Source organism: Dermochelys coriacea, chromosome 8, assembly GCF_009764565.3.
Source record: "Dermochelys coriacea isolate rDerCor1 chromosome 8, rDerCor1.pri.v4, whole genome shotgun sequence".
Classification (NCBI taxonomy): Eukaryota; Metazoa; Chordata; order Testudines; family Dermochelyidae; genus Dermochelys; species Dermochelys coriacea.
The window spans coordinates 98,776,689-98,800,882 of NC_050075.1; the positions used below are offsets into that span (position 1 = coordinate 98,776,689).

Genomic DNA, 24,194 nt, shown 5'->3' on the forward strand with positions numbered 1-24,194 from the left:
TTTGAGTAGGAGAAAACAGTGAGATACTTAGGGCTGTGTGAGGAACAATAAGTGGGGGAAAACATCATTCAGTTCAGGGATTCCCTGTTACATATAGGCCCTGCCCATGCTAGGGTTGAAAACATGCTGAATATCCTTGTGTTGTGGTAGTTGTAGTTGTAGCTAGCAGCATTCTGACACTGTTTCACTGAGCAATGTAGACAGATGCTTTTTCTGTAAACTGTACTATCGGCTATCAACTCTAGATAATCTATAGCAAGAATTTAAGCTATCCCCTCTACATATAGCATCCTAACAGTGTTATCAATATAAAAATCAGTCCATGTTTGTCAAGGAAACCATGCTAAAATCCTAGGTTTCAGAGTAGCAGCCGTGTTAGTCTGTATTCGCAAAAAGAAAAGGAGTACTTGTGGCACCTTAGAGACTAACAAATTTATTTAGAGCATAAGCTTTCGTGAGCTACAGCTCACTTCATCGGATGCATTTGGTGGAAAAAACAGAGGAGAGATTTACTTACACACACACACACACACACACACACACACACACACACACACACACACACACACACACACACACACACACACACACACACACACACACACACACACACACACACACACACACACACACACACAGAGAGAGAGAGAGAACATGAAACAATGGGTTTATCATACACACTGTAAGGAGAGTGATCACTTAAGATAAGCCATCACCAGCAGCAGGGGGGGGAAAGGAGGAAAACCTTTCATGGTGACAAGCAAGGTAGGCTAATTCCGTCAGTTAACAAGAATATCAGAGGAACAGTGGGGGGGTGGGGTGGGAGGGAGAAATACCATGGAGAAATAGTTTTACTTTGTGTAATGACTCATCCATTCCCAGTCTCTATTCAAGCCTAAGTTAATTGTATCCAGTTTGCAAATTAATTCCAATTCAGCAGTCTCTCGTTGGAGTCTGTTTTTGAAGCTTTTTTGTTGAAGTATAGCCAGTCTTAGGTCTGTGATTGAGTGACCAGAGAGATTGAAGTGTTCTCCAACTGGTTTTTGAATGTTATAATTCTTGACGTCTGATTTGTGTCCATTCATTCTTTTACGTAGAGACTGTCCAGTTTGGCCAATGTACATGGCAGAGGGGCATTGCTGGCACATGATGGCATATATCACATTGGTAGATGTGCAGGTGAAGGAGCCTCTGATAGTGTGGCTGATGTGATTAGGCCCTATGATGGTATCCCCTGAATAGATACGTGGACAGAGTTGGCAACGGGCTTTGTTGCAAGGATAGGTTCCTGGGTTAGTGGTTCTGTTGTGTGGTGTGTGGTTGCTGGTGAGTATTTGCTTCAGATTGGGGGGCTGTCTGTAAGCAAGGACTGGTCTGTCTCCCAAGATCTGTGAGAGTGATGGGTCGTCCTTCAGGATAGGTTGTAGATCCTTGATGATGCGTTGGAGAGGTTTTAGTTGGGGGCTGAAGGTGATGGCTAGTGGCGTTCTGTTGTTTTCTTTGTTGGGCCTGTCCTGTAGTAGGTGACTTCTGGGTACTCTTCTGGCTCTGTCAATCTGTTTCTTCACTTCAGCAGGTGGGTTGTAGGAATGCATGATGGAGATCTTGTAGGTGTTTGTCTCTGTCTGAGGGGTTGGAGCAAGTGCAGTTATATCGTAGCGCTTGGCTGTAGACAATGGATCGAGTGGTATGATCTGGATGAAAGCTAGAGGCATGTAGGTAGGAATAGCGGTCAGTAGGTTTCCGATATAGGGTGGTGTTTATGTGACCATCGCTTATTAGCACCGTAGTGTCCAGAAAGTGGATCTCTTGTGTGGACTGGTCCAGGCTGAGGTTGATGGTGGGATGGTAATTGTTGAAATCATGGTGGAATTCCTCAAGAGCTTCTTTTCCATGGGTCCAGATGATGAAGATGTCATCAATGTAGCGCAAGTAGAGTAGGGGCATTAGGGGACGAGAGCTGAGGAAGCGTTGTTCTAAGTCAGCCATAAAAATGTTGGCATACTGTGGGGCCATGCGGGTACCCATCGCAGTGCCGCTGATTTGAAGGTATACATTGTCCCCAAATGTGAAATAGTTATGGGTGAGGACAAAGTCACAAAGTTCAGCCACCAGGTTAGCCGTGACAGTATCGGGGATACTGTTCCTGATGGCTTGTAGTCCATCTTTGTGTGGAATGTTGGTGTAGAGGGCTTCTACATCCATAGTGGCTAGGATGGTGTTTTTAGGAAGATCACCAATGGACTGTAGTTTCCTCAGGAAGTCAGTGGTGTCTCGAAGATAGCTGGGAGTGCTGGTAACGAAGGGCCTGAGGAGGGAGTCTACATAGCCAGACAATCCTGCTGTCAGGGTGCCAATGCCTGAGATGATGGGGCGTCCAGGATTTCCAGGTTTATGGATCTTGGGTAGCAGATAGAATACCCCAGGTCGGGGGTCCAGGGGTGTGTCTGTGCGGATTTGTTCTTGTGCTTTTTCAGGGAGTTTCTTGAGCAAATGCTGTAGTTTCTTTTGGTAACTCTCAGTGGGATCAGAGGGTAATGGCTTGTAGGAAGTGGTGTTGGAGAGCTGCCTAGTAGCCTCTTGTTCATACTCCGACCTATTCATGATGATGACAGCACCTCCTTTGTCAGCCTTTTTGATTATGATGTCAGAGTATGCTAAAATCCTGTTAGCCATGATGATATTTAAACCCACTTGTGGCTACCACTGCTTTAATCTTAGCGCAGATATGGCCTTAAATCTCCAATGGGAAACATACAATAATTGCGGCTGGAATTTTTCCTGATTATTTTTTGGTATTTGAAAGTAGCTTTTGATGAAACACATCATATTTTCATTAGATTTGGTTTTAATTAAGAAAGTGTTCCTTCATTCTGCAGATTGCCTCACTGAAGGCTGAAGTAACGAGCCAGAAATCCAAGATCTCAGCATATGAGGAGGAACTGACCAAAGCTCAAGAGGAGCTGAGTCGCCTGCAGCAAGAAACTGCTGAGCTAGAGCAATGCATAGAGTCAGGGAAAGCACAGCTGGGACCTCTTCAGCAGCATCTGCAGGATACACAACAGGAAATCAATTCAGTAAGGCATTGTGGAAATGTATCAACAAATGTTAATATATCATAAGAAGACCCCCTCCCCCCCCTTTTCTTTACTTTGCTCATTTTTCTTTTGGTTCCTTATACAAATTTTGTTCCTGCTAACTGGTTAATATTACTGGCGTCTGATATTCATTATCAGGTGATGCTATATGAGTTATGGTATTTCTGTTATTAAAGTCTCCAAGGTCAATGGGCTTCTGTTTTGGATGATACAGGGGCCTCATTTATATTACAATGTACATTTTACTTAAAAAAAATAATAATTTTATAAGAAAATTTCTTGAAAGTGAGGAACTAGTAGCTGCCCGTACTATACTGAGCTCAAGTCAGTGCTGCTATCTAGGCTTTGTACTCCAGTCCTGACCCAGGACAGCCTTTGCTCTTCTGGTCATTGACACATCTTGAGTAGAAACTTCAAAGGTTTATGTTGGTATTGTGATTTGGAGCATTGTCACTGGAGATTAAGAGCAGGTTAAACAAAAACTTGTCAGGGCTGGTCTAGATAATACTTAGTCCTGCCTTGAGTTCAGGGCACTGAATTTGAGGTCCCTTCTAGTCATATACTTCTATGATTGCATAAATGGGATTACATTGAGAACCATCAAATGTATTTTCATTTGTGTTTGAGACTAGTTATCCAGAGATGATAAACTGGTGCACTAGCCACCATGCACACACGTGCTCCATATAGACCATATTTATTCAGTGTTCTGTTTAAGAGTATTGTAGCTCCCATTTGCAACCACTGAGTTGAATTAGTGCCCCTCCGGTTATACTGTAGGTCTGTAACCTCTTTTCTTTCTCTGCTTCCCCCACACCCACACTCAACTTTATTTTTGCTAGTAATAGACTCTGTTCCCCTGTGCTACTCCTGGACAGCAGTGTAGCTAATATGCATCTTTGTTTTCTGCTGTTTTTCTTTCTCTCTGAATGCCTTGCCAATTTTTAGCAGGATACTTCTCATTTGATTAGAAAGGTGAAGTGCACCTCTAGATGCCACTGTTAATGCGGCTTTGTTTTTCATGCTAGAGAGCACTGTGGTCAGGGTCCTTCTCCCTGCTTGGTTAAGGCATAGTCATTTCTGCTACTATTCAAACTAGATCTTTTTTTATTTTGAATTCTACAGGTAAGTCTGTTTTGTTAGCTTTGAACCTAAAAATCTTAATTTAGTTTTTTAACCCAGCAATTTAATGTTGGGAGTTTTACAGACATCTTCGGTATGTTGTTACTGTATGCTTACATTTTTATTTTTAGTGTTAAGCCTCACTTCATTTGAATTAATTAAAAAATTGTATTTTCCTTTAGAGATAATGTACAGTATATCCACACTCCTTGATTTCAGCCGTAGGCATGCAGTTTAGAAGCTGAGTAGCAAACAAATGTACTTGGCATTGTTGCATCACAGGGTATGTGAACCCAGGTTGAGAGAGAATGTCTGTCTCCAGCTGCTTATTCCGTTTCTTCCATTAGCAAAGAGGTGCTTAAGACAGTATCTGTCCCTCAAATTTATTCTTGAGTGGTTAGTTGTATTTTTCTCGCCATAAGTAGCAATCTTCTTTGTTTTTTAACAGATTCTTGAATTCATATTTTCTCTTGGTCTTCCTGATTTCCCCCTCTTCTCACACTTACAAATAATGTACAGAAAGTACATTGGTGGCTGTGGCAGGATTGTCCAATGGTTAGGGTATTAGCCTGGGACTCGGAAGATGCTGGTTCAATTTCCTACTCCTCCGCAGGATTCCTTTGTGACCTTGGACAAATGACTTAGCCTGTCTGCCTCAGTTCCCATCTGTAAAATGGAATAATACTTCCCTACCTTAGAAGGTGGTTGTGCAGATAAATGCTTTAGTTTGTGAGGTGCTATGATGCTAAAGTAATGCATATAAGTGTAACAAATGGCACAGATAGATAGTAGGTAAATGTGCATATAGATCTCCTTATGGTGAAATCCCTTGAGCTTTTTGGTCTTTAAACATGTCTATTAACTCACCTTTGGAGAAGATGACTAACGTGTAATTTTTGTTCCCTTAAAGCAGGAATTCTGATGCATCTTTTTCTCATTGTTGGCTTTGCAAATTTGTCTTAACTTTGTTAAAAATAAAAACTACCAGTTGGGGCCTAATGCAGCTTAGCTGTGCTAATGGACAATGGGATCTGTGACTCTGCTGTACTGCTGTATATCTTCAAAGTACTTTATGAATGTTAATAGCTCCTCACAATACCCCTATGAGGTAGGGTGGCGTTTCCCAAGTGGAGAAACAGCGTGAGAGAGGTTGTGACTTATCCAACTCTACAAGCTAAGTTCTCATCAGAAGTGGGATTAATCTGAGTTCTTAGCATCTAGTTCTGTTCTCAGGCCACATTGCTTCTCCTCGTCTAAATTCTTTTTGTGCTAATAATGTTCTGAACCTCACACTGAGGCTAAAACCCAAGAGTGTGGCTCAGTTATTCCTCACTTTCAGAAAGCAGTAATTTCAGGTACATACTGCATTCTCTCTCTCATGTGTAAGCAGAAAAAGTATGTACTATTTTCTCCTGCTGCTATACTAATGTATGTATTTATGCTTTCTCTTTGCAGATGGAAACAAAACTGTTTGAGCTGAAAGAATTGGAAAATAACCAATTTAACTGGTACTCTCATCCACACAACCTACTTGTTAATGGAACTGCAGATCATTCTAGCCTTAGCAACAGCAGCAGTGAAGCTACTAACCTTAATGAGAATGCTGAAAGGGAGAGTTCAGCAGAAGCTGAACAAATAAACCACGAGTCTCCAGTGAGTAAAGTGTTTTGATTGCCTTCTTAGTTGTTATACAGTACAATAGTGAAATCTGAGTGAGTTACGGATGTATTAAAGCTGAACTTCTTTTTTTAAAAAAAGAGGCACAACAAATCAATGTCATTTTATCAAAGATCATATTTCATTTTGTTGGAAGATTAGTATCATGAGAGCAGGCAATTTTCATTTGGATGACAAGTGACTATGTAGTAAGTTTGCTTTGTGCAATACACAGTTGTCACCAAAACAAGTCTCTCATAAATTTAGCGATCTGAATTGATGTTCCCTGTGTGCAAAAGAACAATCGTCTACAACTTGGGTAGTATGGACAGAATGAGAAATAGTACTGAAATCTAAAGCTGCTCCGCTTGCTGAACTTCCTTTTTTCTTGGGTTCTTGCCTTTCACTGCATCTTCGGAGTTCTCTAAGCATTTAATAATGTTACAAAATATAAAGATACTCTTGGTGCATAAGGTATGTGTTCTCTTTTTAGGTATTTGAATAGGCTACAGTATGTTTTTCTGTCAATTTGGCATATGGAAAATCAATATTCAGTAGATCTGTTCCTTTTTAATTCTGTTCCTTTTGTTGAAGCATATTCCATCTCTGAAACAGAAACCCTTTCATATTCTAGAGGGTAGAATCTTATCATATGTGAACGTCAGTGTTCTTGTTTGTTGTAATAGGTAAGAAATAGCCCTGAAACAACAAATGCTGCTATTGGAGAAGAGAAAGAGACCCTGACTGCAACTGTTAACAAAAAAGTGGGTTTGTACAGATTTAAAAACCGAATATAGCAAGAAATCTTTACATTGTTTGAGATGGATTATGTTCACTTCCAATCACTGAGTTGCCCCATGACCATAAAACACTTATTGTCATAACTTTGATTTCTATAGTTGCTTTTAATTTTGAGTATGAATGTATGGAAAACTTTTTTTCATTTCATCTGGTATACTGAAGATTTCTGTTGACTGACTTTTCAGCTGTCCATCACTGAACTAAGTAGAATTGTAGTTGGTCTTTTAACTTTTAGTATCCTTATTTCTCTATAAACTTCAAAAGGCAAACATATTATCTAATTTTCTGCCTAAAACATTTCATACTTTTCCCCCTAGGAAGATCCATTTGCTACAGAATCTCATCCTCTGCCTGATCAAGTTACTGAAGTCAATTTAGACTTCTTCCAGTCTGACCCTTTTGTTGGCAGTAAGTAGATTTTTCTGTTAGCATGAATTTCCTGAGGGTTAGTTGTATTAATGTGTCTTAAAAACTAATGTGTATTTGGACTGGAATTGAGTTTTGTAGTAGAATGGTTTTCCATTGACTGCAGTTGTGGTGGGGTCTCCGAAATCTACCAGTGCGTTGTGAGGGTTTTAGTCCAAGCATCAGAAGAGGGTAGCCATTAGTGTCTCAAAAACTGAATGTGAGAAGAGAGGTTTGCTTTTGTAGTAGCCATGGCAACTGCTCCTTCATCCACACCTCTTCTGCCTCCTCCCAGAGAGAAGTTCATGCTGATACCTGTTCTCCAGAGGCTGTCTTTCTGTATTAAAGAGGAGGGCAAATTCAGTCTGCTCTATTTTATTGGAAAGGTTGGGCCTAGTCCTGTAAATTAACTCAAGGGAGTAGTAACTTTCACATTAGTCGGACTGCTATTATAAAAACTCAGGATTTTCCAATAGATGTTACTGCTATGATTTTGTATTCTAAGCAAATATGTAAGCAAATACTGTGGTATCTAAGCATTTACTATCAGTTACCACAGAGTCGTCTTGGAGATCACCACTTTGACTATATTCCTACCGCTAGGAAATAGTAGTAATAGTTATTTGTTGGCAAATGTTGACTTTAATGCCAGCTATTGTAGTCCCACTGAAGTCAATGGAAATATTCCGACTAGTAAGGGTTGCAAAATTCTTTGTCGCTTGCTAGGAATCTGCAACGAAGTGATCCTCAGTTGAAAGCATGTTTTTGCTAAAAGATTTCAGTGCTTTTTCCTTTTTTCACTTTTTTTAAACAGGTGATCCTTTCAAGGATGACCCTTTTGGGAAAGTTGGTAAGTAGATACTAAAGCTCTTAAATTTAAATTTAACACTTTTTGTAAATATCTAGTGTGAAGGACTAGCTGTCTCAAAGGATTGGTAATAGATTATGTAAAAACTTTCACATCTAAATCACTTGTGAATCTGATCAAGGCAGTAATGACCTGAAACAGCTGCTATTTGCTGGATGTTCAGAGCTTTGTGTTAAATATGTTTGGGCTCAGTAGTTTTAACTCAGTTATCCACATCAAATTAGCCCCATTACTACTGGCAGTAATTGGCCCTTGGATGTGAGTCTGCAGAAAGGTCAAGGACTGAATAGCAATGTACACCAAACTACTCTTTCACCATGAGAAATAGCCGGAGTTGGGTTTGAGGCACACTGATAGTGGTGTCAGTGACATTGTGCTGTCAGTGCCCATTTAGTATCTGTCCTGTAGCTAATTGGGACTTTAATCTTGAGGGCTATCAATCCAGCACCTTTCTCTAGCACATCAAATTAGAATGATTGTGCAGACAGTGTCATTGCATTGCCAGACCCTGACCTAACTTAAAGGTGATTATTCTCAGTGGTCTAAACTCTCTAGATAACAGCATTTTTAGCAGAAGTTGAAAACAGAGCCAGTTTGATCGTTATGATGAGAAACATAAATTCTGAATTTTTAAATGTCACCATTTTTATATAACTTTATATGATACTATTTCAGTACAATAAGCTGGCTAATGCATTTGTTAGAACTTGCAGAGTTTTTTTAAAGTACCTTTCTGCATCCTGTGTGATCCTGTCCAAACTCTGATGAACTGGAATAATGTGATTCTAGATCTCACGTTTTTTGTAAGAATTGCCTGTCCATATGACTGTTTGCCAAGAGTTAGCACATCAAACAACTTTCCCTTTCTCTCTTAATGGGAGAAAATCCTAGGTTTGCTTTTACATGCTGGAATTTTGAGTAATTACAGTCAAGAATATAAGGATTCTCATTAGCAGGTAAGATTTCTAGAGGAAGTTATTATGGAGTGCAGAATCAAAGGAATTTGGGAGCAATTGTTCAACTTGAAATGTTCCAACAATACTATCTCTTGATGTAACTTCTCTAATGTTGGCAAATAAGTTCAATAAAGCAATGTTTCAATTTAGCTGGGAAATGCATTTAAAAGCATTGCAGGCTATTCGAATGAGCTGCCTTCAGTCACTTATCCTACTGAACATTTACACAGAGTCCTTATTGGGTGAAGCATTACCCCTCATTTTCTGCCACCCTGTGAAGTTTTCAGCAACATACGTTGTAGCATCTATAAGGGTAAATTGTTAGTACTGTATGTGTGGTGTTGGCGTGTTGGGGCATAGTTCAAAGAGGGCTGAGTTAAATTTGCATGTACTTGTAATTTCTGGTTTTCCAAGTTTTAAATTTGTTTGTTTTGTTACTAATCATGTTTATTACAGTAGTGGCTAAGGGCCAACCAAGAATTGGGTCCCATTGTGCTTGGCACTGCACAAACACAGAACAGCAGACAGTCCCTGCCCTAAAGAGCATACAATGTAAACAGACAAGACAGAGAAACGATCGGGGAGTGGGGTAGAACACACAAGCAGAGTGACCAAGATGATGGCAGCAAGCGTCATGTTAGTGTCACCATTTAATGTTTGCAAGTTGGTATAAGTAGGAAGGGATAAGATAAATGGAAAGAAAAGTGTAGCGAAAGAGGACGCTGAAGGGAACTGAGGGCGGGCAGAGGATAAGAGGGACATATATGGAGTGAATCTAAGCGGGATAGACTGTGAAGGGGAGAGAAGGGGATAGGGTTGGAGCAAACAGCACACGGCAAAGAAAGTCCAGTAAAAACTGTAGCAAGTTTTCTGAATGTCTGAAAGTCCCTGCTTTGGCTGCCTCTGCAGCTGCCCTTAGCAGCTGGAGTGTGGTTTGTCCCTGCAGTTTTTCCTCAAGACCATATGGTCGGGGGAGGGATGGGAAAGGCACCACCTGGGTCCAAGTTTCTCCATAGTGTGTACGGGGGGAGGTGGAGATGTGCCACTTCAGAGTTCTGGGTCTAGAGGGTACTTTGGGGAAAGACATCCGCAGTTGGAACCCATTTTTCCCCTCGACTCCGAGTGCAGGAGTCACTGCTTTGGCTGGTTCTGTTACCTTAACTCTTCATTTCATGGTTTACAGATATTTGAATTAACCACTCTCCACATTCTGGAAGGGCACAAGGCACAACTGGACAGCCTTGAATTCCCTTGGTTTTAAAAAAATAATTCTTGGCAACCTGTGTACCCCAGCCCAGGTGTTTTCCTCCGCTGCCTCTGGTTCACTATGCCTCAGTTTCCCCATCTGTAAAAAGGGAATAATAGTACTGCCCTACCTCAGTGTTATGAGGATAAATACATTAAAGAGTGTGAGGCAGTTAAATAGCATGGTGATGGGACACCAGAGATGTACGTTTTATTGATTGATTCATTCATTCATTCCTTCATTGGAGATGGATGCGGGGATTTGGGGGGGCAGATCTGAAATCCCTCCAGCATCCCCCCTACTGCATAGCACTGCTTCCTTCCTTTGAACTCCATTCTTCCCTGGAGTGTTCCAGCATCCCTCTCCCTGTTCTGACCACACCATATTTTCCCCAATTGTTCAGACACTGTGTAGGAAAGATAGGAAGTATGGCAAGAGACCACCCGGAGATCTTCAATGATCTCAACATCAAAAGAGAGTCCTACAAAAAGTGGAAACTAGGTCAAATTACAAAGGATGAATATAAACAAATAACACAAGTATGTAGGGACAAAATTAGAAAGGCCAAGGCACAAAACGAGATCAAACTAGCTAGAGACATGAAGGCTAACAAGAAAATATTCTACAAATACATTAGAAGCAAGAGGAAGACCAAGGACAGGGCAGGCCCATTACTCTGTGGGGGGAATAATAACAGAAAATGTGGAAATGGCAGAGGTGTGTAATGACATCTTTGCTTCAGTTTTCACCAAGAAGGTTGGTGGTGATTGGACATCGAACGTAGCGAATGCCAGTGAAAATGAGGTAGGATCAGAAGAGGCTAAAATAGGGAAAGAACAAGTTAAAAATTACTTGGACAAATTAGATGTCTTCAAGTCACCAGGACCTGATAAAATGCATCCTGGAATACTCAAGGAGCTGACTGAGGAGATATCTGAGCCATTAGCGATTATCTTTGATTATCATGGAAGACTGGAGAGATTCCAGAAGACTGGAAAAGGGCAAATATAGTGCTAATCTATAAAAAGGGAAATAAAGACAACCCAGTGAATTACAGACCAGTCAGCGTAACTTGTGTACCCAGAAAGAAAATGGAGCAAATAATTAAGCAATCAATTTGCAAATGTCTAGAAGATAAGTAACAATCAGCATGGATTTGTCAAAAATAAATCGTGTCAAACCAACCTGAGAGCTTTGTGGTAGACATGGTATATCTTGACTTTAGTAAAGCTTTTGATACTGTCTTGCATGACCTTCTCATAAACAAACTAGGGAAATGCAACCTAGATGGAGCTACTATAAGGTGGGTGCAAAACTGGTTGTGAAAACCATTCCCAGAGAGTAGTTATCAGTGGTTCAGAGTCATGCTGGAAAGGCATAACGAGTGGAGTCGCACAGGGATCAGTTCTGGGTCCGGTTCTGTTCAATATCTTCATCTATGATTTAGATAATGGCATAGAGAGTACACTTATAAAGTTTGCGGATGATACCAAGCTGGGAGGGGTTGCAAGTGCTTTGGTGGATAGGATTTAAAATTCAAAATGATCTGGAGAAATGGTCTGAAGTAAATAGGATGAAATTCAAGAAGGACAAATGCAAAATACTCAATTTAGGAAGGAACAATCAGTTGCACACAAAAAAAAAAGGGAAATGACTGCCTAGGAAGGTATACTCGGAAAGGAATCTGGAGGTCATGATTGACCACAAATCAAATATGAGTCAACAGTGTAACACTGTTGCAAAAAAAGCGAACATCCTTCTGGGATATATTAGCAGGGGAGTTGTAAGCATGACAAAAGAAGAAATTCTTCCGCTCTACTCTGTGCTGATTAGGCCTCAACTGCAGTATTGTGTCCAGTTCTCGGTGCCACATTTCAGGAAGGATGTGAACAAATTGGAGATTAAAGGTCTAGAAAACATGACCTGTGAGGGAAGATTGAAAAAATTGGGTTTGTTTAGTCGGGAAAAGAGAAAACTGAGAAGGGACATAAGTTTTCAAGTATGTAAAAGGTTGTTATAAGGAGGAGGAACAAAAATTGTTCTTCTTAACCTCTGAGGATAGGACAAGAGGCAATGGGCTTAAATTGCAGTCGGGGAGGTTTAGGTAGGACATTAGGAAAAACTTCCTGTCAAGGCAATTAAGCACTGGAATAAATTGCCTAGGGAGGTTGTGGAATCTCCATCATTTGAGATTTTTAAGAGCAGTTTAGACAAACACCTGACAGGGATGGTCTAGATAATACTTAGTCCTGCCACATGTGCAGGGGACTGGACTAGATGACTTCTTGAGATTCTATGAGTTCTATGAGTCTGTGATTCTATCAGATGGAAGCAGGCAAAGGCAGAACAGTGAAGACTGAGTCCCTACCTCAAATGTGGATCTACTGTATGGGGAAGTCTATCCCTCAGCTGTATAGGAGGCTCAGAGAGATATGAAGTGGCCCCTTCATCTTAATGACATGTTCTCAGCTGAATGACAACACCCCATAGAGATGAATACAGCCTGAAACAATATCTCTAAGATCATGTAAACTACTCCCAGTCATCTCAGTAGGTGTTCTCATTTCCTCCCTCCCCAGTATCGGTGGTTGCAAGCCTGGGCTACGTACCAAGCAGAGCTGTTCTCAGTAGTGAGTGCTTGATGCATGCATAGAGCATGCCTGTTCTCAGCTCCCCACCCAGAATGGCAGAGCCTCCAAAATCCTGGCTCGCATGGGGGTCAGGGAGAGGGGCTCATACCTGATGTGAAGAGCAGAGCCCCCTAGATCACAGGACACTGGGTAGGAAGAGGAGTTCAGCCCTCCTCAAAGGGGTAAGACTCCCCCAGATGCTGGCTTATATGGGGGTTCAGGAAGAGGCCTCCTGAAAAAAGTTAGAGCCCTTCTAAAGGAGCTATATTATTCAGGGCATATTTCCCAAAGGTATAAAAATCCCTTGACGGAGGCAGATAAAGCAACATGCCTACAGAGCATTCTCCTATTTCTGCCAAGGGTAGGGTTTAAACTTACACACAGGTATAGCTCGGTGAGTGGCTACAATATGATCACTTGAGCCACTACTGTGAGAATGGGCTGACTTCAAACACTGTTGTTTCAGCAGAGCCCTAGTCTTGCTCCATGTAAACATTTAATTCCCTTTGGGTCCAGCTACTTTCCTAATTTTACCCTGACTAACTTCAGTATAACAAAGGAGTAGTTGTGTGCTGTATACTAGTTGAGATAAATCCCAAGTGAGGGATCAGAGGATCAGAATCATGGTTTGAGCCCCAGGTGTGGACCAAAAAGTAGCTTTTTAGATTTTGTAAAATGATTTTTTTGGGGGCTTCTTTACCAAATCCCTGGCTAAATGGTCCCCAAATTTGGGCCATTAACACTACCCCGCACTCTTATGAGGCACAGCAAATTTCAAGACAATCTGAATAAGCCTGTGGATTTTAGAGCACTTAGAAGACTCTGCCTTTAATCAGAAAGTGATGACCAACCTTAACTACAGAGGAGCTGGTGCTCTGCTGTACTATGAAGGAAGCTGTACAAAATTACATTTGTTCTTAAGACATCAGTCTAAAAAGAACTAGCAGGAATATTTACAAGAAATGTTCCTTAAACAGGTCCATTGTATTTTTTTTTCTTCAGATCCCTTTGGTGGTGATCCCTTCAAAGATTCAGATCCTTTCGCAGCTGACTCTTTTTTCAACCAATCCTCCACTGATCCTTTTTTGGCTGCAGACACTGACCCTTTCAGCACAACAGGCAACAGCAACAGTCTCACAGTAAGTTCGATGGGAGGAAAGGAGAGGCGTAGTAATAATTTGTTCAAAATGAGATGACCTTGTATATTTGGATACACTCAAACACATGAGGTATTGGGTATTTTGGGTAGTGTATGGATATTTTGCTGTTAAGTATTAATTTCCACTAGAAAATAGTTCAGTGGTTTTTTAACTCTGCACGTACAGCCCTCTGCTAAATGTTATTCCTAGTCAAATTTCTACTAGAAAATATAGACACTCCCCGAGTTAAGCAAACCCGATTTACACAAATCCGAGCTTATGGAAAAACTTCTGTAAGCTAGAAATAGGAGGGGTTTGTTTGTTTGGGTTTTGTTTTGTTTTTTTGCGTAATGGCCGGACATACGTTTTCGACTTACGCAAGGCGTTCAGGAATGGACCGCTTGCATAAGTCGGGGAGCATCTGTAGTGGGTATTGGGAGAAGCATGTAAAATGATGTAAAATATTAAGATGTCATTCCTTAGTTCTACATTTTTTGGAAAATAATGCCCCTAAAAAATTAAATAAACTTTGCTAAAAATCCTGAAACAACGCCTCCATTGCGAATTTCATTTAATTGAAACTGCTAGTTTAATTAAAGGTCACTTGTGTCCTTGGCATGGCATAGTCCACAACTCCATTCCTGTGTTGTGCAGGCAGCAGAAGCTCTCCTAAATTTTGTGGGAATGTAGTGCCTCCTTCTATGAAGCTATAGGTACCTCATAGAACCAAAACTTTCAATTATTTAAAAACATGACATACAAGATTTTAAGTTTCTGCTTCTTGCCCACCAGAGTCATAAATCGGAGTTTTACAAGCAACATGGTCTAGTGGCTAGAGTTGCGGATTGGAGTCAAACTCTTGAGTTCTGGTCTCAAGGAATTGTTAGTCAGGTGCTTTTAACAGTCAGGAGTGGGAATCGGGAGATCTAGATTCTATTCCCACTTTTTGGCACAAACTTGCTGTTGATCTCTGTCATTTAACCTCTTTGCCTGTGTTCATTCATCTGTAAAATACATATTTTACTGTTATAATGTTGTGATGCTTAGCCACTTATGCTATCTCCATAAAGCTGCTATATGAATGTTAACACTTCATCGTAAAAAATAAAAATTGACAGTGATAGCATTGATCAACAAACATGATATTTTGTCCTGAGGTGAAGCTCAATTTTTTGCTAGAGATGGGATTGGGGAATGTTTCGATTATTTTTCAAGTTGCAGAAAGCAAGTCTTCCTCAAAGGAATTTTCTCATTTTTAGACAGAAACACTGAAGAACAATGATCCTTTTGCTCCTGGTGGAACAGCTATTCCTGCACCAAATGATCTAGGTAAAGAAGTGAGATTATATACATCCTTTTTATTATTTTAATTTGTAATCCATTTTATTCTTTCTTAGTTTTCTAGGCTTTAATACTTACTTGATTATGAATTTACAGCAACATTAAATTATAGACTATTTCTAGCTATATTGTATCTAAAGCTGCTTCTTCAAGTAATTACATAGGTCCATTCCACTGTAGGTGTGTGCATCCCTCCTGCACAGTTGTCAGAGATTTTTCCCTCACTAGTACCCCTCAGGGTACCACTGTGCCCAAGTATAAAGGATGGAGCCACGCCCAATGACTCTCAGTTCCTTCCTGCTGCCCATGACTGTTGTTGGAGCTGCTGTCTTTACATTTGCTAGTCCTACTCTCTCTAGTGTAAATAGCACCTGTTTTGTACATTTAGGTTAGTCCAGTCTCAGATACTGTCCAGTGTGGCCATTGTACAGTCCACCTTTGATGCACTGTGACCTCTGATCAATATGGTGAAATCTACCATGTCTCCTGTTCAGAGAACAGGATTTAATGGGGCTGTCCTGGATTCTACAAAGGCCAAAGCTTTCCTGCTGGGATTGAGATTCCAAACGATGTGTGTTTTTGCTCTAGAGATACAAAGGCATGTCCTGGCACTAGAGTACAAAACTGCCTCAAGCTTCAAGAGTACATGGCAGTGTGCACTTACGTGTGCAGCATACCAGGCTGCACTTCAAAAAGACAAAGTTGTTCACCTTACTGTATTCACTGGCCTGTCATCATATGAAGATGGTGATTCAAGTGCCTACTCAGGTTCTGTCGTCCTTGGACGGGTGGACAGAACCCTTGAATGTCTGCATGAGGGTCCCCACTGCTTCTCTGCAAGAGACATCCTAGTCATGGATGTATTAGGCTCTAGACTGGGGAGCTCACTTTAGTTCTTTATAGACGCAAGGTCTTTGTTCTGTGCAAGATGTCAGGGAGCTTCAAGCCATCCATTTCGATTTTATGCTTATCCAGGGTTGGTGCTCACAGACAACACAGCAGCCATGTTCTATGGAAACAAACAAGGGAGGGACAGGTTGACGAAATTATGCCAAGAGGCAATTCTGCTCTGGAATTTCTGCATTGCCAGTTCCACCAACTTGGAAGCTGTTTACCTTCTAGGGGTTCAGAATGCTCTGGTAGATCACCTAAGCTGGTCATTCACAAGTCACCATGAGTGGTCTCTTCATCCAGATGGAACCAGGTCCATTTTCCAGCTGTGGGGGACTTCCCAAATGGACCTATTTGCAACAAAAGCAAATAAAAAATCATCTTTTGTTGTTCTGGAGTGTGCCACAGCCTGGGTTTGTTGACAGATGCCTTACTGCTACCCTGGCTGAAGGGCCTGTTGTATTTCCTCCCTCTAGTTCTGCTCCTGTCCAAGGTCTTGTTCAAAGTCAAACACAGTTATTCTAAGGGAGTGCAGGAAGTCATTCTAAATAGTAGAAAGCCTTCAATTTAGGACTACTTATTTTGCACAATGAAAAAAATTCTCCATTTGTTCCAGACAGAAATGTATTTCCCCGGCTTGGGCTCCTATTCAGCATACAGTGGACTATCTCTTGTTTCTGCAACAAGAGGGGTTAGCTGTTAGTTCCATCAGAATCCACCAAGCAGTTACCACATCTTTCCACTCTCCTGTGCATAACCACTCGCTTTTTTCCATTCCATTGACTATTGGGTTTCTGAAGGATTTGGACAGATTATATCTAGAGGTACATAGCCTAGTCCTCCCATGGAACTTAAATTTAGTTCTAGCAAACGTGATGGCCGCCTCCCCCACCCCCTGCTGGCTACCTGTTGTGTTACACCTTTCAATGAAGGTGGCTTTTTTTGGTTGCTATTACCTTGGCCAGGAGAGTGTGGAATTGCTAACCTTAGTATCAGAAACTCCCTATACAGCCTTTAGAGATGAGGTTTACCTTCGACCTCATCTGATCTTGACTTAAGTGGCTTCCAGTTTTCATATTAACCACCAGTTTGTGTACTTTCTTTCCAAAGTCTCATTCAAATAAAAATAAAGACAAGCTTCATACTCCAGATGTTAGAAAAGCTTTGGCTTTGTACCTCTATTGGACTCTGCCATTTAGGTTTTCCACTCAACTGTTAATTGTGTTTGCAGACAAACTACAGGCCCATCCAGAGTCCTCCCAAAGGATCTCTGCTTGGATTTCCAGCTGTATTTGTTTATGCTACTGATTGGCTTATGTTGCACCGCCAAGTAGGGTGTTGGCCCATTCAACTGGGTCTCAGGCAGCTTCCATAGCCTTTCTGGCACATATGCTCATCTTAGACATTTCTAAGGTGGCAAATTGGTCATCAATCCATACTTTTCTCTCTCACTATGCCATCTCTCATCCATCCAGAGAGAGTGCCAAATTTGGAAGGGTTGTCCTGCAATCTCTGTTCAAGTCGACTGAGTCCATCTGCAGTTTGAACTGCTTTCTGCGTCACCTATAGTGGTAGAAAACATGTGCAATCATGCGAAGAAGAAATGGTTACTAATCTTTTACAGTAACTGTTGCTCTTCTAGATGTGTTGCACATGTCCATTCCACTACGCTTCCTCCTTCCCCTCTCTATCAGAGTCTATCCAGTTGGAAGGAACTGAGGAGGGTTCGGGCAGCTCTGCCCATTATGCCTGTGCACAGTGGTGAAAGGCAGCAGAAGGGTCTCGGAGGGGAAAATCTCCATTAGCTGTGCACAGGGCACTTGCACACCAACCGTGGAATGGACACGTGCAACACATCTGTGAGAACAACAGTTGCAATAAAAAGTTAGTAACAGTTTCTTGTCTAAGTGTGCTAGAAGAGGTATAAATGTATGAACTTCCCTTAAACAGTGTCATCACCTGCATGTAAATGCAGACGGGCTTTGTGAAGACCTTACTCAGTCATAGCACGTTAACAGCTCAGATATCTCGATCAAAGAGTTTTGGAACTTGGAGCAGTACATTTGCCAAGCAGAACACATCTTTTGATGGACTGGTCTATTTTTTTTAAGCAACGTGAGGAAATATCTCTATTATAATGAGAGAGACTAGAATAAAATAGCTTTGCTTCATCAGATTATTTTAAGCATGATGAACACTGATGCTGCTTTGCTTGTCTGTAACTCTCTCCCATATGGGGTTCTTACAGAGGAATATAAAGTACTGTATGCTATAGATGTGGGGATCAGCACAAGTACAATATGGGAGGAGGAGGATTATTAAAATTATATAATAAAAATAAAATATAGACACAGGAATGATTTTACATCACTGGTCTGTCTAGTTTAACTGCAGCCAGGTGCACTTTTCTGGGAAGCACATAAGGGAGGGTATTAAAAAGAAATGTTAAATCTTATGCAGCTTTCGAACAGCCACACTTGCTCTGACTGTTTCAAAGCACCTACTTGTGAAAAGGAGACTGTTGAATTAGAGAATCCAAAGGGATAGGGAGATTCAAGGTGAATAATAATGAGGGTGTTGCATTTTATTCACACAGAAAAGTCACTAGAAGCTTGCTTTTAAAAAAAAAAAATTCTAAACTTACTATCCCTTTTCTGTGTTAAAATATTTTGCTGCAAAATGTACAGGGCTTAGGTTATTGATGCTATAGTTTTGAGTATTTCCATTGATAGACTTGGATTCTGCTTTCTCTGCATAGAAGACTTAAGTATCGTAGTGCTATTTCCTGAAAAAACTGTCTGTCCAGAGGAATGAGTATTTATTCCATATTGGTAAATAGCATTTGCTATTTTTATGAAAGTACAAATATTTTTACTGAAACAACTCTAGCAATAAAAGCATTCACCTTTTTAAAAAATATTTTATTTGAAATAGTTACAGAAATATTAAATATACTATTTATGGAGCTTTTTAAATGGTTATACAATTTGAGAAATCCAGTTGGGACTAAATACGGCACGTGCCTTTCATGTTGTTTTTGTCATTGAAACACAATGTAACATTTGGCTTTTCTGTACTGTTCTGTTCTCTGCTTATTTTAGCTACAGATCCCTTTTCCTCTCTATTTGGAAACGAGTCATTTGGAAGCAGTTTTGCTGACTTTAGCACACTGTCAAAGGTAATCTGAAATGATTAACGTATGTGGAAAAGGCATAAAATGCTGCAGTAACTGAAACACAAAGAAGATCTAGTGTTTTCAGTTATAGAACTGTTCAACTGGTGTTCTGTTTTTACTCTCCAATAAAAACTGACAAAGGTTGATTTTTTTTCTGAAAGGGGTTCTAACAGTAATGTGCCCTGCAATACTCCTGTGATTAATGCTGTTGGAAACATTTTATTGTAGCAGTTCAAATTGTTGCAACTTTAAAAATAAATTTTTTTTCTATGTTAAAAAAAACTTTTTTTTAACCACATCTCTCCCAGTCTTAGCTCACAGGCTAGTTACCTTCAGCTTGTTTGGTTGTGTAGTTGCCTCAGTTGTTTGTTGCTGTCACATTGATACTAGTCACACTGATTTTTTTTTTTTTAATTGGTTCTCATACAGACATCCATTTTGGGTATTTCTGCATGGGGGATGGAGGGAAAGCAGTGTACATTAAAATGTAATTGCTAACACGTTTCAAAATCCTAATGTAGACAGAGCAAGCTGTAGTTTTACCATATATTACTGGTTTGCCCAGTCTACATGAAGGATGAAATGCTGGCCCATAGAAGTCAGTGCAAGTGTTGCCATTGATCTCAGTTAAACCAGGATCTGATCCAAGGATTTTAAAATGTATTAGATATCCTGTTTTTAAAAACACACCTTGTCTTAGTGTAGGCACCACCTTAGTGTCCTACCTCTGGGTCTGAGAAGGAATCTACTAATTGTATGCCCATACTGTGTGCGTTAATCACAATGCAAAAAAACCTTCCATGTTGTTCAGACAGTGGAATCTTTGAGGAGATGTCCCTTCATAATGTGCTATGTATGAGTTCTAAAAATGAGTTAGTGGTACATGAGAGGGAGTGGTTGATGAGACAGAGAAGCTGGTGCCAGGATTACCTTTGTAGCTTTTTGTCGTCCGGAGTCGTGAGTTCTGTTTCACTCCCATGCACAAAACATTGGCTTCTTACCTTACAGCAGACTTGTAGTATTATCCTGGTATCTTCATCAGTAGTGTAATTTGAGATTATTTCTTCAGATAATAACCTGAGGACACTTTGCTGGTTTTAATGGAATTTTAAGATTCTCTTGTACTTTCATTTTGAGCTGCCACTTGTCTCACTAACTCTTAATCTTCCTTATATTGTGGAATGCTGTGGTAACTGTGGGGAAGTATATTTATCTTGTAGGCACCTTGCACTGTTTTCCAGCCCAGTTGTCTTCCCTCTCTTTGTACCAAATAATTGAACAAGTAATTTTTATATGGAGCATGCTGTACTATTCTCCATATGCTGAGCTCTTCAGAGCAGGGAGTCTCTTTTCTCTGTTTGTACAGTACTCGGTGAAATGGAGCCTGATTTGGCCTTTTGAGTCTTACCATAATGTAAGTCATTGTTAATACTAACCTAGTATTGTGCACCACAGAGAAATTATGACCACATTTCCTGATTTGCTTGAATCTTCACTGTTTTTTCTAATCGTGGTAAGTATTGCTTTATAGAAGAAAGGAGGGGGGAGTAGAATTTCACTATGCTGAAGAAAATTGTAATACAACATTCCCCCCTCCCATTTTTTTTTAAATAGGCCAACAATGAAGATCCCTTTATTTCCTCCACATCAGGCTCTGTAAACAATGTGGTCATAACTAAAAACGTATTTGAGGAACCACCAGCTAAAAATGAGGATATTCCTCCTGCTTTGCCCCCCAAGACTGGAACTCCTACAAGACCCTGCCCTCCACCACCTGGTAAAAGCTAATATTTGAGGTTCCAGTAAGGTTTGGTTCACCTGCTTCTATATTGCTAGTTGTGTAATGGTATGAGGATTGTAAGAAAACATGGTTTGAATTTCCTACTGAACTAGAATAAAAGTACTTGGGAACTGGCAAAATGTGAAAGAATCCTGCCTCTGTATTGCTGACATCTCCTCTGATGTTAAATTCCCCATGAGTTTTAAGTCAATAATTTGTTTCGAGAGAGCAAGGAAATGGAAGAAGGGGGAAAACATAACTTCAGATTTCTACAAGGAAATAGTGTGGCTACAGAGAGCTTTAAGAGAGTGTTGATAGATCGCAACTCTTAGGAAGTTCTGTATTGAAAGCAAATTACCCACTTTTGTACAAGTACCGTTGAAAGTCCCTAGTTTTCAGAAACGTGTCCTCTTTTTTGAAGAAATTTTAAAAGTATTTGTCATTATCTCCATTTCACCATTGGAGAAACTTCACCTCTTTCCATGTAGCATAGTCAATGGGAGAGTTAGTAATACAACCCAAGACTCCTGACTCCTAGTTCTGTGCCCTAAATACTGGACTTTGCTTCTGCCTCCCCCCACCCCACCACCAAAGGAGCATAGTTAAAGAAGTTACAACCACTGTAACATGGTATCAATTAAATTAAAAAAAAAATTCTACCTTGGTAATAAAATTTTGAAAAGATACTGCTAAGATTAAGTGCAGTAATAGTGTGTGTGTTCCTTTTCAAGCTCCAGTCTTTATTCCACTTGCATTTACTCTTATGTGAACTCTTACTGCATTATTATGGAGTATTATATTATAAGAGTTTTAAAGTATTCCATGAGAACCATATCATAAACAGTAGGCTGCCAGAAGATAGTGTAGACAATAGTAATATAGAAAAATGGAACAGTTGGTTTGCTGCTGCTTTTGGAAAGGGAGGAACAAGCTAAATCTGGCACTATTAATAGTAATTAAAACTTTTAAACTTTTAGCTCTAATTGTAACATCATTTTGGTGAAATTCAAACCTGCTCTCTCCCTGCCTTGCAAGCAATTAAAGCCCTCACTTCCTCTCCTAGAAACACTAAATTGGCTCAGTGACAGAAGTGACAATATTTCCATGGCTAAAATGATCCCTTTATAGCCTGTAAGGCAGTTTAAGATCCTCTGGATCAAAAGTATTGTTTGAGAAGTACCATTTTTGGGCTATGAAGATGGCCTTAATACTTCCTTTTTCAACACAGACTTATAGTTCCCAAGGTAGTTTATCTAGTAGCAACACTTCTTATTAATAAATGGTTTAATAAATAATGGAATCTCCTGGTGATGGATAAACTTATCAGTATTAAAAATTATATCTATGGCAAATATCTGGATAACTATGCAGGGAAAACATACAATTTATATAAATAGTTAAATAACTTTTTCACTGGCTCAGTGTTAAAAGCTGTTTTTTGCTTTACTTGATATTAGTTTTATTTTTAATATGCATGTTGTATGTAATATTTTTAACAATTTAAATATTTTACTATTTTGCTGTGTACCTGTGTCTGCTGTACATGTCAGTTAACTTCTTGGCTCCTTGCCCAATTTACATGGGGTCAGAGGTGCCCATGATTCTTCACCTTTTCTTCCAGTCCATGGCACAGGTTTTTCTCTTCAGACTTCTCTTGACAGCGTTTCCATCATATCCTTAGTCTTCCATGTCCTTACTTGCTGTCCTCTTCATCCCATGTTTTCTTTCTGCTTGTTCTCTCTCCTGTTCTATTACATGTCCAGCCCACCTCAGACATGTGCTCTCTCTCTCTCTATCAATGAGAGTTCCAAGTTCACCTTCCCTTCTTCTGTGCACACTCTGCCTACTCTCCACTTGCCTGCCATTCTCCTCAGTATATTATTTCCTACTTGTATTATTTCTTGGAGATCCACTGTTTCCAAACTGAAGAGCAGTCAGGGACAAGGGCATATGCTTTTCCTTTCAATTTGTTACTTAATTGCCAGTCCCACAGTTCTCCTGTCTCCTTCTTCACTGCCACCTATGCATATTGGGTTGTGTTTTCAGTTCTCCAGATCTCTCTGATGGTACTAAGTGTACTTCCCAAGTATATAGATTCTTTCTTCTGATTCAGCTTTTCTTCTGAGTCTTCAATTAACAACTCTTCCACCTTCCCTCCTTGCACAACTTTGTTTTCTTTGAGTTTACTTCCAAATCATGATGCTTTCAAGTCAAACACAGATGCCCACTCTAATACATATTTAACAATTCCTCTGTGCTGTTAGCTAAAAGGGCCAGATCATCAGCATCCGTTAGTTTTCTCTGTCTCCCCAGAGGCTCCGTTCTCCTACTAATTAATTCCATAAGTAGGATGAAGAGAAGTGGTCTCAGCACACTAGATCAATCCCAGTCACTAGATCCCACACTAGATTAATCCCAGTCACCACAACATTCTCCTAAAATCTATATATTGTTACCACCTTCATTCTTGATACTGCTCCTCTATCATTTCCACTTCTTCCAGTCCCATTCCCATCCATCTCAGTACTCTGAATACCAACTCTCAGGGAACAAGTCATATGCTCTCTCAAGATCAGTAAATGCTACATAGCAGCTATACCATTCTTTCAGATTTGTCTCATTGCAAATATTGTATCTATAATACTCCTTTCCTCCTAAAGCCATGTTGCTCTTCTCATATATTTTCCTCCACCTTGCATCTCAACCTTGCCTCCAAAACACTGTCTCAAGGATGTTAAGGGGCCGACTTAACAAGGTGAGGCTCCAATAGATGTTTGAATCATATGCATCACCCTTATGCTTCCAAATAGGCATAGTCAGTCCCACTCTCGAGTAATTTGGTAGCCTAGCTTGACCCCAGCAAATACATAACGCTTGTCTACACTTACCAGGGGATTGATGTGTGACAATCGATTCATTGGTGGTCGATTTTGCGGGTCTAATGAAGACCCACTAAATTGACCGCAGATCGCTCTCCCGTTGACTCCTGTACTCCACCTAAACGAGAAGTGCAAGAGGCATTGACTGGAGAGTGTCTCCCGTCGACATAGCCCAGAGTGGACCCCGCAGTAAGTAGATCTAAGTAC

At 40.3% G+C, this 24,194-nt stretch overlaps 1 protein-coding gene across 3 annotated transcripts in view; it reads left to right on the plus strand.

Moving 5' to 3' along the window:
- EPS15 (epidermal growth factor receptor pathway substrate 15) overlaps positions 1–24,194 on the plus strand; it is a 115,905-nt gene that overhangs the window by 81,436 nt on the left and 10,275 nt on the right. For 2 of the 3 annotated variants that reach the window (XM_038413259.2, XM_043491521.1), the window contains exons 15-23: positions 2,880–3,077; positions 5,676–5,873; positions 6,563–6,640; positions 6,995–7,085; positions 7,897–7,932; positions 13,785–13,921; positions 15,181–15,250; positions 19,255–19,331; positions 20,943–21,105. In XM_038413259.2, the coding sequence (XP_038269187.1) occupies positions 2,880–3,077; positions 5,676–5,873; positions 6,563–6,640; positions 6,995–7,085; positions 7,897–7,932; positions 13,785–13,921; positions 15,181–15,250; positions 19,255–19,331; positions 20,943–21,105 (1,048 nt within the window). The remainder of the gene's footprint in view (positions 1–2,879; positions 3,078–5,675; positions 5,874–6,562; positions 6,641–6,994; positions 7,086–7,896; positions 7,933–13,784; positions 13,922–15,180; positions 15,251–19,254; positions 19,332–20,942; positions 21,106–24,194) is intronic. The other variant, XM_038413260.2, reaches the window with a different exon arrangement.